Genomic DNA, 14,363 nt, shown 5'->3' with positions numbered 1-14,363 from the left:
TAGGGGGCTGGGGCAGGGGGGGCCACCGCCACACGGTCCCCCCAAACGCCAGAGCCCAGCTGCTGCAGCACCCCCCCCCGCCCCGAACCCCCCCTCCCACGCTGGGGTCCCCGATGTCCAGGCTGCTCCCCTCCCCCTCCCCACGCCCCGTTAATCCGCCCCGAGCGCTAATGAGGGTCCCCCTGAGCGCTAATGAGGGTCCCCGTGTCCCGCCAGGCCCGGTGCCAGCCGGTGCTGACGTCACCGCCCCCCCCCCCCCCCCCAGCCCTCAGGGGACCCAGGCGTCCGGCCCCCGCCCCCCCCTCCCCCCAAGCGCCCCCCCAAACCACCCCAGAGCCGCTTCTCCGCTTCCCGAGTTTATTATTTACACAAGGTCCCCTGGGGGGGTCCCGTCTCTGCCCGGCCCCCCCCGGCCTGGGGTAGGGGGGGGGGACAGATAGGGAGGGAGGGGGGGGACAGAGCAGCCCCGGGGGGGGCCACGGTGCTGGTTGGCTGCAGCCTGGAGGTGGGGGCTGCGTGCAGGGGGGCTGGGCAGAGCCGTCCTGCCCCTCCTGAGGTGTTGGGGGGGGGAATAAATATCAGCTGCCCCCCCCCAGGGGGGCGTAGGGGGGGTTATTTGGGGCTGGGGGGCTGGTAGGGGTCCAGCAGGAGGGAGGAGAAGGTGTTCACTTTGTCGGCCCCCCGCACCTCGTGGGGCAGCAGCGGCAGCTTCACGATGTGGAAATCCTCGTACAGGTCCTCCATCTGCGGGGGGAGAGCGGGGGGGGGCAGCGATCCGGGCGTTCGGGCCCCCCCCACAGCGTCAGGGGGTGTCCTGAGCATCCAGACTCCCCAAATCCCACCCCCCAAGACCCCCCCTCTCCTCCCAGAGCCGGGCAGGGCCCCCTGACAGCTACTGCCCCCCCCAACCCCTCCCTGACTCGCCAAACTCAGCCCCCCCCGCGCCCCCCCCAGCGCTGTGGCCCCCCCCCCCAGTACCTGGTCGAGGTACTTGGCCTGGATCTTGTGCCGCGCCTCGCACATCTTGCAGGGCCGCTGGGGGTCGGGGAAGACGAGCTGGTTCACCACGATGTTGTGGGTGTCGATGCGGCACTTGGCCAGTTCCTGGATCAGCCGCTCGGTCTCGTAGAGCGACAGGAACTCGGCGATGCAGACGCAGATGAACGTCGTCTGCTCCTGCCGGCCCCGGCCCCCCACAACGCTCAGCGTCACACCGCGCTCGGGGACACGGTGACACCGCGCTCGGTGGCCCCTCTGCCACCTGGCCGGCCGGCACGACACAGGCCCCGGAGGGGTCCCTGCCCGGCCCCGCGGCGGAGGTTTCCCCACAGGAATGCGCACAGACTGGCTTAGCCACGTCCCAGTCCTCCTCCCAGCGTCCCCATCCCACCCCTGGCGTGCCCACTCCCCTCCTTGGCCACGTCCTGTCCCCCCCCCGGTGTCCCCATCCCCCTCCCAGCACCCCCATCCCCCTCCCAGCACCCCCGTCCCCCTCCCTGGCATCCCTGTCCCCCTCCCGGCATCCCCGTCCCCCTCCCGGCATCCCCATCCCCCTCCTGGAGTCCCCGTCCCCCTCCCAGCACCCCCATCCCCCTCCCAGCACCCCCATCCCCCTCCCAGCACCCCCGTCCCCCTCCCTGGCATCCCCGTCCCCCTCCCGGCATCCCCGTCCCCCTCCTGGAGTCCCCGTCCCCCTCCCGGCGCCCCCGTCCCCCTCCTGGAGTCCCCGTCCCCTTCCCGGCGCCCCTGTCCCCCTCCTGGCATCCCTGTCCCCCTCCTGGAGTCCCTGTCCCCCTCCTGGAGTCCCTGTCCCCCTCCTGGAGTCCCCGTCCCCCTCCCGGCAGCCCCACGTCCCCCCAGGAGCCCCCCCCAGCGGCCTTACCGGGTCCTTGAACTGCTCGCTGACGGAGCGGATGACGGGCAGCGTCTCCTCCAGTTTGGAAGCCAACTGGTCCGCGTTCATGTCCCCTAGTCCCAGCATGTTGCACATCTGGGGGAGGCGGCGGTGAGATCCACCCCCCCCGAGGCCACGCGCGCGCTGTCCCCTCCCCGCGGGGTCCTGTCCCCGCAGCCCCTCGGCCTCACCTGGGAGATGAAAGGGCTGATCTGGTTCTTGATCTGCATGAGGCGGCCCAGGCCCCGCTCCACGATGGTGGGAAAATTGAGCAGCCGCAACGTGTGGCCGGTGGGCGCCGTGTCGAAAACCACCACCGAGAAATTCATACCCTTCACCAGCCTGCGGGGCCGGCGGGGGCGGGTTCAGCGAGGCCACAATCCCCCTGCTCAGCCCCCAACGGACCCCCCCGGCCCCGTACGGCCCCGCTCACCTCATCACCTCAGCGTAGCTCATGGCCTCGTCGATGCCGGGGAAGGCGCTCATGGCTTCCTGCATCATCTTCTTGCCCATGCTCAGCATGTTGTCCTCCTCGAAGAACTCGTCGGGCAGCTCCGCCACCCCCAGGCTGGGGTCGATCTCCTGTCGGGGTTCAGAGGGTGAGCTGGGTCGTGGCGGGGGGGGGGGGGGGGCCGGGCTCCCGGATCCGTCCCGGACTCACCATGGCGAAGAGGTTGTCGTAGCCCTTGACTTTGGTGGGGACTTTGGAGAACTTCTGGTCGAAGGCATCGGAGATGTTGTGCGCGGGGTCAGTGGAGATGATGAGGACGCTCTCCCGCACCTTCGAGAGCTGCACGGCCAGGCTGCAGCTGGGGGGACAGCAGGGACGGCGGGGGGGCTGCTGCCGGCAGGGATGGTGGTGGCCTCCTTCGTGGGGAAACCCCCCCCCGCGGCCCCTCGCGTGGGAGCGGCCCCGCGTGGGGCTGGTTCAGCCTTTCCCCGAGGGGACCCAGCCCCGTCCCTCCACCCTGAGAGTCTCCAGCCCAATCCCCCCCTCGCCGGGGAGGCCCGGTCCGGTTCCCCCATCCCAGGCTGTCCCGACCCCCCCGGGGGCCCGATCCCCCGGTCCGTCCCGACGCCCCCCGGGGGCACGGCCCGGCCCCCCCGCACCTGCAGGTGGTCTTGCCGACACCGCCCTTCCCGCCCACGAAGATCCACTTGAGGCTCCGCTGCTCGATGATGTTCGCCAGCGTCGGCTCCAGCGGCTCCACGTCGGGCGCGTCCTCGAACTCCTCCGCCTCCGGCCCCCACCCGCCCGCCGCCGCCGCCATCTTCCCCCGCGCCGCCGCGCCGCCGGCCCACCCGCGCCCTGATTGGCCGCCGTCCCGCCGCGCTGTCCCGCCCCCTGCGGCGGATTGGCCGCGGCGCCTGGCGATCCAGCGTGGGGCGGGACAGCGCGGCGAGCGCCCCGCGCGTTGCCCGGCAACGCCGCCCCGACGGCCGTCGCGCTGACGTCATCTGCCGGCGCCGCGCGCTTCCCGGCGTCCCCCGCGGCGCGGCGTTCGCGGCGGACAAGATGGAGGCGCACGGCGAGGAGGGGGAGGCCCCGTCGCCGCCGCCCGGGCCCGGCGGCGGCGTGAACGTCTTCGCCAACGACGGCAGCTTCCTGGAGCTCTTCAAGCGGAAGATGGAGGCGGAGCAGCAGCGGGAGCGCGAGGCGGCGGCAGCGGCGGCCGCGGAGGCCCCCGGCGGCGCCGGGCCCGGCCCGCACCGCCCGTCCGACGGCTCGAAGAGGAGCGGCGGCGCCCTCAGCTTCGTAAGGACGCGGGGCCCGCGGCCTCCTCCCGCTGCTGCCCGGCCTCGCCCGCCCGCTGCGGCGGCCCCGGCTGGGGGTTCGCGGGGGTAGCGGCGCTCTCGGGGTGGCGGCGGCGGCTTCCTCCGGGCAGCGGCTGTCTGCGGCGGGAGAGCGTCCCCGCGCGGGACGGGTCCCCAGGCGCAAGCGCAGGCCCCGGTGTTGCCGGTGGTTGTCCCGGGAGCTGGGCCGGGGCCCTGGAGCTCCGCGGGCACCTGCGATCGCCAAGCTGGGGGGCGCGTCCTGGGGGGGCCGCGCTGCCGCTCGGTCCTGGGGGCGCCCGGGGGCTGTCGGGGCTCCGCGCCCGCTCGCTGCCGCGCTCGTTGCCTCTCGTTAAACCGCTTCAAGCAGCACCAAAATCCTCCGTCCCTGGGGAACGGGGGCGACTTCGGCTGCTCCGGCACCGCTGTTCCCGGGGGGGGGGTGTCACCCCCACCCTCGGGGATGGCAGCAGCCGCCGGCCCCACCCCCCCTCCCCGGGCAGGAGCGGGGTCCCCGCGGTGCCGCCCGCCGCGGATGGACGGCCGGACGGCCGGGGTCTGACGGACGTCCCTCCTGTTCCGTTGTGCAGGGGGCGGCGCTGTCCCCGCAGCGCGCGTAACGGTGGCAGTTCTGTCCCTTCCCCCAGGTGGGCAGGCGGCGAGGGGGGAACAAGCTGGCCCTGAAGACGGGAGTGGTGGCCAAGAAGCAAAAGACGGACGAGGAGGTGGGTGGCCCCAGACACCCCCCCACAGATCCCTCCCGGGGCGGGGGGGGGGCCGCGGTGCTGACGGCGGGTGCTGCGCTCACCGACCTCATTTCCCCTCGTTTTCTTGCAGGTGTTGACGAGTAAAGGCGATGCCTGGGCCAAGTACATGGCAGAGGTGAAAAAGTACAAGGCGCACCAGTGCAGCGACGACGACAAAACCCGGCCCCTGGTGAAATAGCGCCCGGACTCGCCCCTGTATATACTTATTTAAGGGCGGGGGAGGCGCCGGCCCCGCCCCTTTTATATCTATAAGTGACGCTCCCGCGCCCGGGGCCGCCGCTCCCGCCCCGCCGGCCACCAGGACTTGATGCCGGTCGGCAAACTGCTGCCGCTCGCCCGGACCCGCCGCCGCTCCTCCCCCCGGCCCGGCCCCGCGGCGGGGGGGGTTGGTTTTTGGGGTAGAAAGCGGAGAAACGGGGAGGGGAGAGGCGGGAGCGCAGGGGCCGCTGTCGCAGCATTAAAGACCTCGGAGATTTCGGAGCCGCTGAGCGACTTGTGGGTGTTTTTGGGGAGGGGGCTGCCCCACCCCTGCTCTTACCCTGGTTTGGGGGGTTTGGGGGTGAGATGCTGAGACCCCCCCCCCCGTGTCACCGCTGCGAGGGGGTGACACAATCTCCGCGCTGTCACCTGCTGCGGGGTGACAACCCCCCCCAGCCATGACACTGACTTCGAGGCTTCCAGCCTTCGAGACTTTATTTATTTCCCCCCCAGCGCCGAACTTTCTCTTTTTTGGGGGAGTTTTTCCCCCGGTAAAGCTGGGCTGGGAGGTGGCGGGGGGGATCCACCTGCACCCCCGGTGGGAGGAGGGGGGGGTGCAGGCAGGGCCGGGCCCTCCTGGGGTGGCCTCCAGGAGGGGACCCCGACCCGTTTGTGGTCCCAGTTCCCCCCGTGCACTGCGATCACCCCAGCTCCCCCCCCTGCTGTTCCCAGTTCACCCTCCCAGCGCAGCCTGATCCCCCTCCCAGTCCACCCAGTACACTACTTTCCCCTCCCAGCACCCCCTCTTCCATGATCCCCCTCCCAGTGAGCCCAGTCCCCCCAGTGCGGTCCATCTCTCCATCCCAGCACACCCCAATTCCCCCCCAGCACCCCCTGATCCCCTCTCCCAGTCCCCCCAGTGCACCCTGATTCCCCCCCAGTCCCCCCCAATCCCCACTCCCAGTTCCCTCAGTGCACTCCATCATCTCCCCAGCACAACCCCCCCCTTGCCCTGATTCCCCTCCCAGTGCTCCCAGTCCCCCCAGTGCACTCCGTCTCCCCAGCACACACGCCCTTGCCCTGATTCCCCTCCCAGTCCTCCCAATCCCCTCCCAGTCCCACCAGTGCACTCCATCTCCTCAGCACAGCTCCTCTTACCCTGGTTCCCCTCCAGTGTTCCCAGTCCCCCCAGTTCACTCCCTTTTCCCCCTCCCAGTGCTCCCAGTCCCCCCAGTTCACTTCCCTTTCCCCCTCCCAGTACCCTCAGTGCACCCTGATTCCCCCCCAGTGCCCCCCAATCCCCACTCCCAGTCCCCCCAGCGCACTCCATCCCCGCAGCACAACCCCCCCTTACCCTGATTCCCCTCCCAGTCCCCCCAGTGCTCCCAGTCCTCCCAGTTCACTCCCTTCCCCCTCCCAGTGCTCCCAGTCACCCCAGTTCACTCCCCTTTCCCCCTCCCAGTCCCCCCAGCACCCCCCAATCCCCTCTCCCAGTCCCCCCAGTGCACTCCCATCTCCCCAGCACAACCCCCCCTTACCCTGATTCCCCTCCTAGCGCTCCCAGTTCACTCCCTTTCCCCCTCCCAGTCCCCCCAGTGCACCCTGATTCCCCCCCAGTGCCCCCCAATCCCCACTCCCAGTCCCCCCAGCGCACTCCATCCCCGCAGCACAACCCCCCCTTACCCTGATTCCCCTCCCAGTCCCCCCAGTGCTCCCAGTCCCCCCCCCCGCAGTGGTACGGGGAGGGGGGGGGAACACACACACACACACACACACACGGGCCAGGCCCCGCGCACGCGCGCAGCCGCTCCGCCTCTTCCCCACGTGGCCCCGCCCGCGGCCCACGTGACTCGGCGCCGTCCTTCCCGCGCGCTCACGTGGTCCCCGCGGCGGGGCGGACGGTGGCCGGCGGGGGTCAGCGCCCGCGTGCCGCGCTCGCTCCCTCCGGGCAGCGCCGGTGCCCCGCGGCTGCGCGAGGCGGCCCCGAACCACCCCCCCCCTCCACCCCCCTCCCCGCCTCGGGCCGCCCCCACCCCCCCTCTACCCCTTCCCCGAGCCCCGGGACCCCCCCGGCAGGTACCGGCCCGGCGGGGGCGGCGGGAACGCGGCGCGGGGCCTGGCGGGCGGGGGAGGCCCGGGCGGGAGGAGGCCGAGGGGGGGTAAGGGGCGGCTGGGGGAAGAATTAAGGGCTCGGGGGGGTAATTGGGGGTTGGGGGGGGCAAACCGGGACCGGGGGGGGGGCTGCGGTGGGGCGGGGGGAAGAGGGGCCGTGCCGCGGGACGGGGGTGCCGCTGGCGGGGGGTGAGGGGGGTTACGGGGGCGAGAGGCTCAAAGGCGGCGGGGGGGGAAACGGGGGGCGCGCTGGGGGGGGGGGGGGGCTGGCACGGCCGGGGGCGGTTATAGGCGGGGGGGGGCAAGAGGGGGAAGATCTCTCTCCCTGTGCGCCTCCCCCCGTCTCTCCCCGCCGTTAACGGGGTATCCCCGTCCCCACGTGCGCGGCGCGTCCCCGCCGCCGTCCGCTGCCGCGTGGACCGCGGGGGGGGGGACACAAACACACACCCGCTATCCCCGTGTGTGTGTGTGTCCCGCCCCCCCCCCCCCGGGAACCGCGCTCATCCCGGGGGCGTCCGCTCCGCATCCCTCACGCGGCTCCCGCTGCCGGTAGATCCCCGTGTCCCGCTTCCTGCTCCCCCTCTCCGCAGCGATCCGGGGTCTGACCCCCCCACACATACCCCCAGGACCCCCCCAGGACCCCCCCCAGCCGCCATGGACTGGCAGCCGGACGAGCAGGGCCTGCAGCAGGTCCTGCAGCTGCTGAAGGACTCGCAGTCCCCCAACACGGCCACGCAGCGCGTCGTGCAGGACGTATCCTGGGGCGGGGGGGGCGGGGGGGGGACACCCACAATACACCCACAATACACCCCCTCCCCGTGTGAACCGGGGAAACGGGAATTGGGGGTTTCCTCCGTTAACGGGGTCAGTTCGAGCTCCGGAGTGGCTGGACCGGGGGGATGGGGGGTTGCAGCCATGTTGATCCGGGGCAGCATCATCCCTGTCCTCGTTGCGGGGCAGCGTCCCCGTCCCTGTCCCCGTCCTCGTCCTCGTCCTTAACCCCCCGGGACAGAAGCTGAAGCAGCTGAACCAATTCCCAGACTTCAATAACTACCTGATCTTCGTGCTGACGCGGCTCAAGTCCGAAGGTGGGTCACGCTGCGGCGGGCGGGTCTCGGGGTCTCCCGGCTCCCAGGGGGGTGGCAGGAGCTGAACCCGCCCGTTTCAGCCTTGGGGAGGTGGAAATGGAAAGGATGCGCCTTGCGGCCCCCCCCCCCCCCCCTTAACAACTCGTGCCTCCCCCTCCCTCCTCCCAGACGAGCCGACGCGGTCGCTGAGCGGCCTCATCCTGAAGAACAACGTCAAGGCGCATTACCAGAGCTTCCCCCAGCCCGTGGCCGAGTTCATCAAGCAGGAGTGTCTCAACAACATCGGGGACGCGTCCTCCCTCATCCGGGCCACCATCGGTGAGGCGGGGCCCCCCGCGGGGACCCCTGGGTGACCCCTCCTCAGTGCTAACGACCCCCCCCGCCCCCCCCCAGGCATCCTCATCACCACCATCGCCTCCAAGGGGGAGCTGCAGATGTGGCCGGAGCTGCTGCCGCAGCTCTGCAACCTGCTCAACTCCGAGGACTACAACACGTGTGAGGTGCGCGGGGCTGGCCGGGGGGGGGGCGGGGGGGGGGCCGTGGCCAGCGCTGACACCCCTCTGGCACGCAGGGGGCGTTCGGGGCCCTGCAGAAAATCTGCGAGGATTCCTCCGAGCTCCTGGACAGCGACGCGCTCAACCGGCCCCTCAACGTCATGATCCCCAAGTTCCTCCAGTTCTTCAAGCACTGCAGCCCCAAGATCAGGTACGGGTGCTCCGTGGGGGACACACACACGTGTCCCCCCGCAGCCCCACGGTCGGGTGCGGAGGGGCCGGGGGGACCTGGTGGAGGTGGGACTGTTGGGGGGGCTGTGCCCAGAGCTGCCACGTGGCCCTTGGGTGGGAGATGAGCTGTTTGTGTGTCCCCGCCCACTGGCTGCGCTTTGCCTCGGGGTCCCCTTGTCCCCATCCTTCGTCCCCATGGGTGGTTTGGCTCTGTCTGTGCCCCCGTTGGGGGGGTTTGGGCCCCCCCAGACTGGGCAGCTCCAGCTCAGCCCGTCCCCACGTCCCCAGATCATCCCTGCGTGTCCCCACATCTGCCCTGGGGCGGGGGGTTGCTCCAGCCCAGAGCACGTTTCCCTCTCATGAGTTAATTTAACGCTGTGAGGTCTGGGAGGGGGTTGGTGGCTGGGCTGACCCCCCCCCCCCCCACCTCTCCCGGCACCCCGTCGTTAGCTAACGAGCCTCCCACCGTGGTTTGTCTCCCTCCCCCGCCCCCCCAGGTCTCACGCCATCGCCTGCGTCAACCAGTTCATCATGGACCGGGCCCAGGCGCTGATGGAAAACATCGACACCTTCATCGAGGTGAGCGGCCGGGCGGGGGGAACCCCCTGGAGCCCCTCCCAGAGCGGCCACGAGGGTGGACGGTGGTGAGTGGGGTCCTGTCTCTGTGTCCCCACCCCCCCTCCCCTCCCCAGCACCTCTTTGCTCTGGCGGTGGACGAGGACCCCGAGGTGCGGAAGAATGTGTGCCGCGCGCTGGTGATGCTGCTGGAGGTCCGCATCGACCGCCTCATCCCCCACATGCACAGCATCATCCAGGTGAGACGGGGAGGGGCCGGTGGGCATCCCCAGGACCCCCGGGCAGGCGAGTTAGGGGGGGCTGATGTGCCTTCCCGCCCCCCCCACCCCCGCAGTACATGCTGCAGCGGACGCAGGACAGCGACGAGAACGTGGCGCTGGAGGCCTGCGAGTTCTGGCTGACGCTGGCCGAGCAGCCCATCTGCAAGGAGGTGCTGACCTCCCACCTGGTGCAGTGAGTGCTCAGGGCGGCCCCCTCTCGTCCCGCGGCCCCCCCAGGACCCCCCCTGGCCCCTCAGTTCCCCTCCGGCCCCTCAATTCCCCCCTTTGCTCCCCCCCCAGACTCATCCCCATCCTGGTGAACGGCATGAAGTACTCAGAGATCGACATCATCCTGCTCAAGGTATGAGCCCGCGGTGAGAACACGAGAGTGCCCGGCTCCCCGTCCCTCCTCCAGCTCTGGGGAGCTGCTACTGGTTAAACTGGAGGGACTGGGGCAAGGCGGGAGCTGCCCCGACCCCTCCCGGATGTGATGACAGGTTCAGAACTGATGCTGGTGATGGTTGTTGTGTTCGTACTGTCTGATCCGTGAGACCCGGGGGGTCCCCGGGGCGGGCGGTTGGGGGTCCCCATGGCGTGACGGGATGTCCCCTGTCCCCACAGGGTGACGTGGAGGAGGACGAGGCCATTCCCGACAGCGAGCAGGACATCAAGCCCCGCTTCCACAAGTCCCGCACGGTGACGCTGCAGCACGAGGAGGAGCGGCCGCAGGACCCCGATGACGCGGAGGACGAGGACGACGACGACACGCTGTCGGACTGGAACCTGAGTACGGGCTCGTTGGGGGGTCCCCGCCCCGCGTTTGGGCTCCTGAATTGCACCTGCGGGGTCAGGGGGGGTAATTAAACCCTGGGGTGGGATTAACCCCATCCCTGCTCGCCTGCCCGGCAGGGAAGTGCTCGGCTGCCGCGCTGGACGTCCTGGCCAACGTCTTCCGGGAAGAGCTGCTCCCCCACCTCCTCCCGCTGCTCAAGGAGCTTCTCTTCCACCCCGAGTGGGTCATCAAGGAGTCGGGGATCCTCGTCCTGGGGGCCATTGCAGAAGGTGGGTGCCACGCTGCCTGCGAGGGGCCGTCCCCAAGCCACCGCCATGCCCGCAGCGGGGGTCCCTGAGCCTCCCCGTGCCCCCCAGGCCGCACTCAGGGCACGGTGCCCACCATGGTGGGGGTCTCTGAGCCTCCCTGTGCCCCCCCAGACTGCACTCAGGGCACGGTGCCCACCATGGTGGGGGTCTCTGAGTCTCCCCGTGCCCCCCAGACTGCACTCAGGGCATGATGCCCACCATGGTGGGGGTCCCTGAGCCTCCCTGTGCCCCCCAGGCCGCACTCAGGGCACGGTGCCCACCACGTTGGGGGTCCCTGAGCCTCCCTGTGCCCCCCAGGCCGCACTCAGGGCACGGTGCCCACCACGTTGGGGGTCCCTGAGCCTCCTTGTGCCCCCCAAGCCGCACTCAGGGCACAGTGCCCACCATGGTGGGGGTCTCTGAGCCTCCTTGTGCCCCCCAGGCTGCACTCAGGGCATGGTGCCCACCATTTTGGGGGTCTCTGAGCCTCCCTGTGCCCCCCAGGCTGCATGCAGGGCATGGTGCCGTACCTGCCGGAGCTGATCCCCCACCTCATCCAATGCCTGTCGGACAAGAAGGCGCTGGTGCGCTCCATCGCCTGCTGGACCCTGAGCCGCTACGCGCACTGGGTGGTCAGCCAGCCCCCCGACATGTACCTCAAGCCCCTCATGACCGAGCTGCTCAAGCGCATCCTCGACAGCAACAAGCGGGTGCAGGAGGCGGCGTGCAGGTACGGGCAAGTTGGGGGACGGGGGGGGGGGCGATTTGGGGCCGTTCGTGCTGGTTTTGGGGCAGGATTGGCCCTTCTCTGGGTGGGATGAAGAATGTGATGCGTTGACTCGCTGTGATGTTGGTGTATTCGTACTGTCTGACCCAGAGCGGGGGGGTGGGGGGGGCTCAGCCCTGACCCTGGGGGGGCTCCTGACCCTTTTCCCCCCCCTCAGCGCCTTCGCCACGCTGGAGGAAGAGGCCTGCACGGAGCTGGTGCCGTACCTCAGCTTCATCCTGGACACGCTGGTCTTTGCCTTTGGCAAGTACCAACACAAGAACCTGCTGATCCTCTACGACGCCATCGGGACCCTGGCTGACTCCGTGGGGCACCACCTCAACCAGCCGGTACGATATGAGGTGCCCCCCACCCACGGGTCCCCATCTTGGGGGTCGTCCCCCCCGCGCCCCACGTGCCCCAAGCACGTCCCTGCCCGGGACCGGTGATGACAAGTGACAACAGACATTCGAATCCCGAACGCCCGGTGTGGATTCCTCTGGTCTGATGGTCCCTGGGCTGAGGGGGAGCACCCTGTACCCCTCCCCGTGTCCCCCCCCCAGTGACAGCCTCTCTCCTCGGGGCGCAGGAGTACATCCAGAAGCTGATGCCTCCGCTCATCCAGAAGTGGAACGAGCTGAAGGACGAGGACAAGGACCTTTTCCCGTTGCTGGAGGTGAGTCGCGGGGCGCAGCGGGCAGCAGAGGGGGGGTGAATCTGTCCCCTCGGCCCCCTCCCACCCCCCTGCTGTCCCCCCCCATGCCCGCAGTGCCTGTCCTCGGTGGCCACCGCCCTGCAGAGCGGCTTCCTGCCCTACTGTGAGCCCGTCTACCAGCGCTGCGTCACCCTGGTCCAGAAGACGCTGGCTCAGGCCATGGTGAGCCACAGCCCCCCCTCCCCCCACTTTCCCTGGGTGCTGTGGGGTGTGACCCCCCCTCCCGGGGGTAACCGTGGCCCCCCCTTGCTCCCCGCAGATGTACAACCAACACCCCGAGCAGTACGAGGCCCCCGACAAGGACTTCATGATCGTGGCCCTGGACCTGCTGAGCGGTTTGGCCGAGGGTCTGGGTTGCCACGTGGAGCAGCTGGTGGCTCGCAGCAACATCATGACGCTGCTCTTCCAGTGTATGCAGGTGAGGGGCCCCCCCCGGGACCCCCCCCACGCCAGCCCAGGGGCCGCCGGGCCCCCCCCCACACTCACCCCCTGCCCGCTCCCCGCAGGACACCATGCCCGAGGTGCGGCAGAGCTCCTTCGCCCTCCTGGGTGACCTCACCAAGGCCTGTTTCGTGCACGTCAAACCCTGTATTGGTGGGTGCCGGGGCTGGGGGGGGGTCCCCTGGGTGGGGGGGACCCCAAAAGGATGTGCTGGGGGGGGTGGGGGTGGCCCTTGCCTGACCCTGCCTCTCCCCAGCTGAGTTCATGCCCATCCTGGGCACCAACCTCAACCCCGAGTTCATCTCCGTCTGCAACAACGCGACCTGGGCCATCGGGGAGATCTGCATGCAGATGGGTGAGTGCCTCGGGGCCCCCCCAGCCCCCCCGGGAGCTCGGCTGGGCCCCCCCACCCTGACACCACCCCCCCTCCGTCCCCTCCCGGCAGGGGCGGAGATGCAGCCCTACGTCCAGATGGTGCTGAACAACCTGGTGGAGATCATCAACCGCCCCAACACCCCCAAAACCCTCCTGGAGAACACGGGTGAGGCTGGGGGGGGCGCAGCGGGACCCCCAGGAGGGGGTTTAGGGGGGCTGTTTTCTGTGCCCCCGCCCCCCCCCTGCGCCCTCCAACCTTCCTCCTGCCTGCAGCCATCACCATCGGCCGTCTGGGCTTCGTCTGCCCGCAGGAGGTGGCCCCCATGCTGCAGCAATTCATCCGGCCTTGGTGAGGTTGGGGGGGGCTGTTCTGGGGGTCTCTGTGCCCCCCCAGGAGCCGAGGGGGGATGGGGGGGCAGCCGCTGAACCCCAATTCCACCCCCCCCACACAAGGTGCACGTCCCTCCGTAACATCCGGGACAACGAGGAGAAGGACTCGGCTTTCCGTGGCATCTGCGTGATGATCGGGGTGAACCCTGGGGGCGTTGTGCAGGTATGGGGGGGGGCACTCAGCAGTTTTGGGGGGGTGGGGGCTGCCCTTAAGCCTGGGGCGGGGGGGGGGGGGGGGGGGGGCTGATATTTGCCTCTGAGCTGTGGAGGGTGCGGTCCCCACTCCCCCCACACCGCAGGGGCAGCCACCAGCTCCCGGAGGGGGGAGATTTTTGGGGGGGACTCGGCTGCAGCGTGGCTCTATCCAATACGGGGGGGTCCCTGGGGCCAGATCCTGCTCCCCATCACCCCCCCGTTTTTATCCCCTTGTCTCACCCCCCGCCCCCGCATCCCCCTTCCCCCAGGATTTCATCTTCTTCTGCGACGCCGTCGCGTCCTGGGTGAGCCCCAAGGACGACCTGCGGGACATGTTCTATAAGGTCAGCGGGGAAAAAGGGGCAATAGGGGACCCCCCATGCCTTGGGGGGGGGGGGGGGCGCTCAGCAGGGCCCCTCCCTCATTGTCACCCCCCTCCCCAGATCCTCCACGGCTTCAAGGACCAGGTGGGCGAGGAGAACTGGCAGCAGTTTTCGGAGCAGTTCCCGCCCCTGCTCAAGGACCGGCTGGCGGCGTTTTACGGGGTCTAGGCCAGGCGGAGGCACTGGAACCAGGTCCGGGGTGGGGGGCAGCACCCCAAAAGGGGGGGGCGGGCAGATGGAGACCCCCCCCCCGGGAACGACAGACCCCCCCCCGACCTCTCTCCCCCCTCTCCCACAGGTCGGCGCCGGGAGGCCGTCGGGACGGCGGCCGTGAGCGGGCGACCCCGCGCCGCGCCCGGGGGGGTTCGGGGGGGGCGGGAGGAGCCGCGTGGGGGGGCCACGGCGCGGCGCCCACCCCCCCCGACCCTGTCCCCAGCCGCACCCCGGGGGTGGGGGGGGGCCCCGAGATCGGTTTCACCCCTGGGGGGAGAAGGGAGGGGGGGGACTGGGGGTGGGGAGGGTCCATAGTGGCTGCGGGGGAGGGACGGACCCGCGGTGGGGACACCCCAAAACCCTGGGGGGAGGGGGGGCAGCAAAAATCGGGGCAAAAGGGTCCAAAAATGGG

The 14,363-nt window shown here is 70.4% G+C and overlaps 3 protein-coding genes and 2 non-coding genes across 6 annotated transcripts; 4 read left to right on the top strand and 1 right to left on the bottom strand.

Moving 5' to 3' along the window:
• Window positions 1–340: 340 nt before the first annotated feature.
• Window positions 341–3,166, bottom strand: GET3 (guided entry of tail-anchored proteins factor 3, ATPase). Its single transcript, XM_074857496.1, has 7 exons — window positions 3,005–3,166; window positions 2,556–2,703; window positions 2,328–2,476; window positions 2,086–2,236; window positions 1,883–1,990; window positions 979–1,176; window positions 341–744 (listed from the first exon to the last, which is right to left on the bottom strand). Exons 1-7 carry the CDS (start codon window positions 3,163–3,165, stop codon window positions 613–615), a joined length of 1,047 nt encoding a protein of 348 aa, XP_074713597.1. The 5' UTR covers window position 3,166; the 3' UTR covers window positions 341–612.
• Window positions 3,167–3,389: 223 nt separating this feature from the next.
• On the top strand, window positions 3,390–4,914 carry TRIR (telomerase RNA component interacting RNase). The gene is made up of 3 exons (XM_074857497.1): window positions 3,390–3,650; window positions 4,315–4,392; window positions 4,505–4,914. Exons 1-3 carry the CDS (start codon window positions 3,411–3,413, stop codon window positions 4,610–4,612), a joined length of 426 nt encoding a protein of 141 aa, XP_074713598.1. The 5' UTR covers window positions 3,390–3,410; the 3' UTR covers window positions 4,613–4,914.
• A 1,629-nt stretch (window positions 4,915–6,543) lies between these two features.
• TNPO2 (transportin 2) lies at window positions 6,544–14,193 on the top strand. Of its 2 annotated transcripts, none has more exons than XM_074857477.1 (25): window positions 6,544–6,708; window positions 7,335–7,497; window positions 7,757–7,832; window positions 8,001–8,150; window positions 8,226–8,332; window positions 8,404–8,537; window positions 9,055–9,136; window positions 9,250–9,372; window positions 9,468–9,586; window positions 9,694–9,754; window positions 10,015–10,180; window positions 10,303–10,455; window positions 10,978–11,203; window positions 11,418–11,589; window positions 11,829–11,915; window positions 12,009–12,116; window positions 12,214–12,372; window positions 12,461–12,548; window positions 12,652–12,750; window positions 12,841–12,936; window positions 13,044–13,119; window positions 13,224–13,323; window positions 13,625–13,699; window positions 13,799–13,930; window positions 14,037–14,193. In XM_074857477.1, exons 2-24 carry the CDS (start codon window positions 7,399–7,401, stop codon window positions 13,904–13,906), a joined length of 2,664 nt encoding a protein of 887 aa, XP_074713578.1. In that variant the 5' UTR covers window positions 6,544–6,708; window positions 7,335–7,398; the 3' UTR covers window positions 13,907–13,930; window positions 14,037–14,193. The 2 variants fall into 2 exon arrangements, with proteins under 2 accessions (XP_074713578.1, XP_074713577.1); XM_074857476.1 differs by having other exon boundaries at window positions 7,298–7,497.
• Window positions 9,875–9,941, top strand: LOC141938613 (small nucleolar RNA SNORD41). The gene has a single exon (XR_012627336.1). It is a non-coding gene; the product is annotated as a small nucleolar RNA SNORD41 (small nucleolar RNA).
• LOC141938614 (small nucleolar RNA SNORD41) lies at window positions 11,282–11,350 on the top strand. Its single transcript, XR_012627337.1, has one exon. It is a non-coding gene; the product is annotated as a small nucleolar RNA SNORD41 (small nucleolar RNA).
• Window positions 14,194–14,363: the final 170 nt, after the last annotated feature.

This window comes from Strix uralensis, unplaced genomic scaffold (assembly GCF_047716275.1).
Source record: "Strix uralensis isolate ZFMK-TIS-50842 unplaced genomic scaffold, bStrUra1 scaffold_219, whole genome shotgun sequence".
In the NCBI taxonomy this organism is placed as follows: Eukaryota; Metazoa; Chordata; class Aves; order Strigiformes; family Strigidae; genus Strix; species Strix uralensis.
Note: the sequence above shows the minus strand (reverse complement) of the source record. Positions and strands in the feature narration are given on the sequence as shown.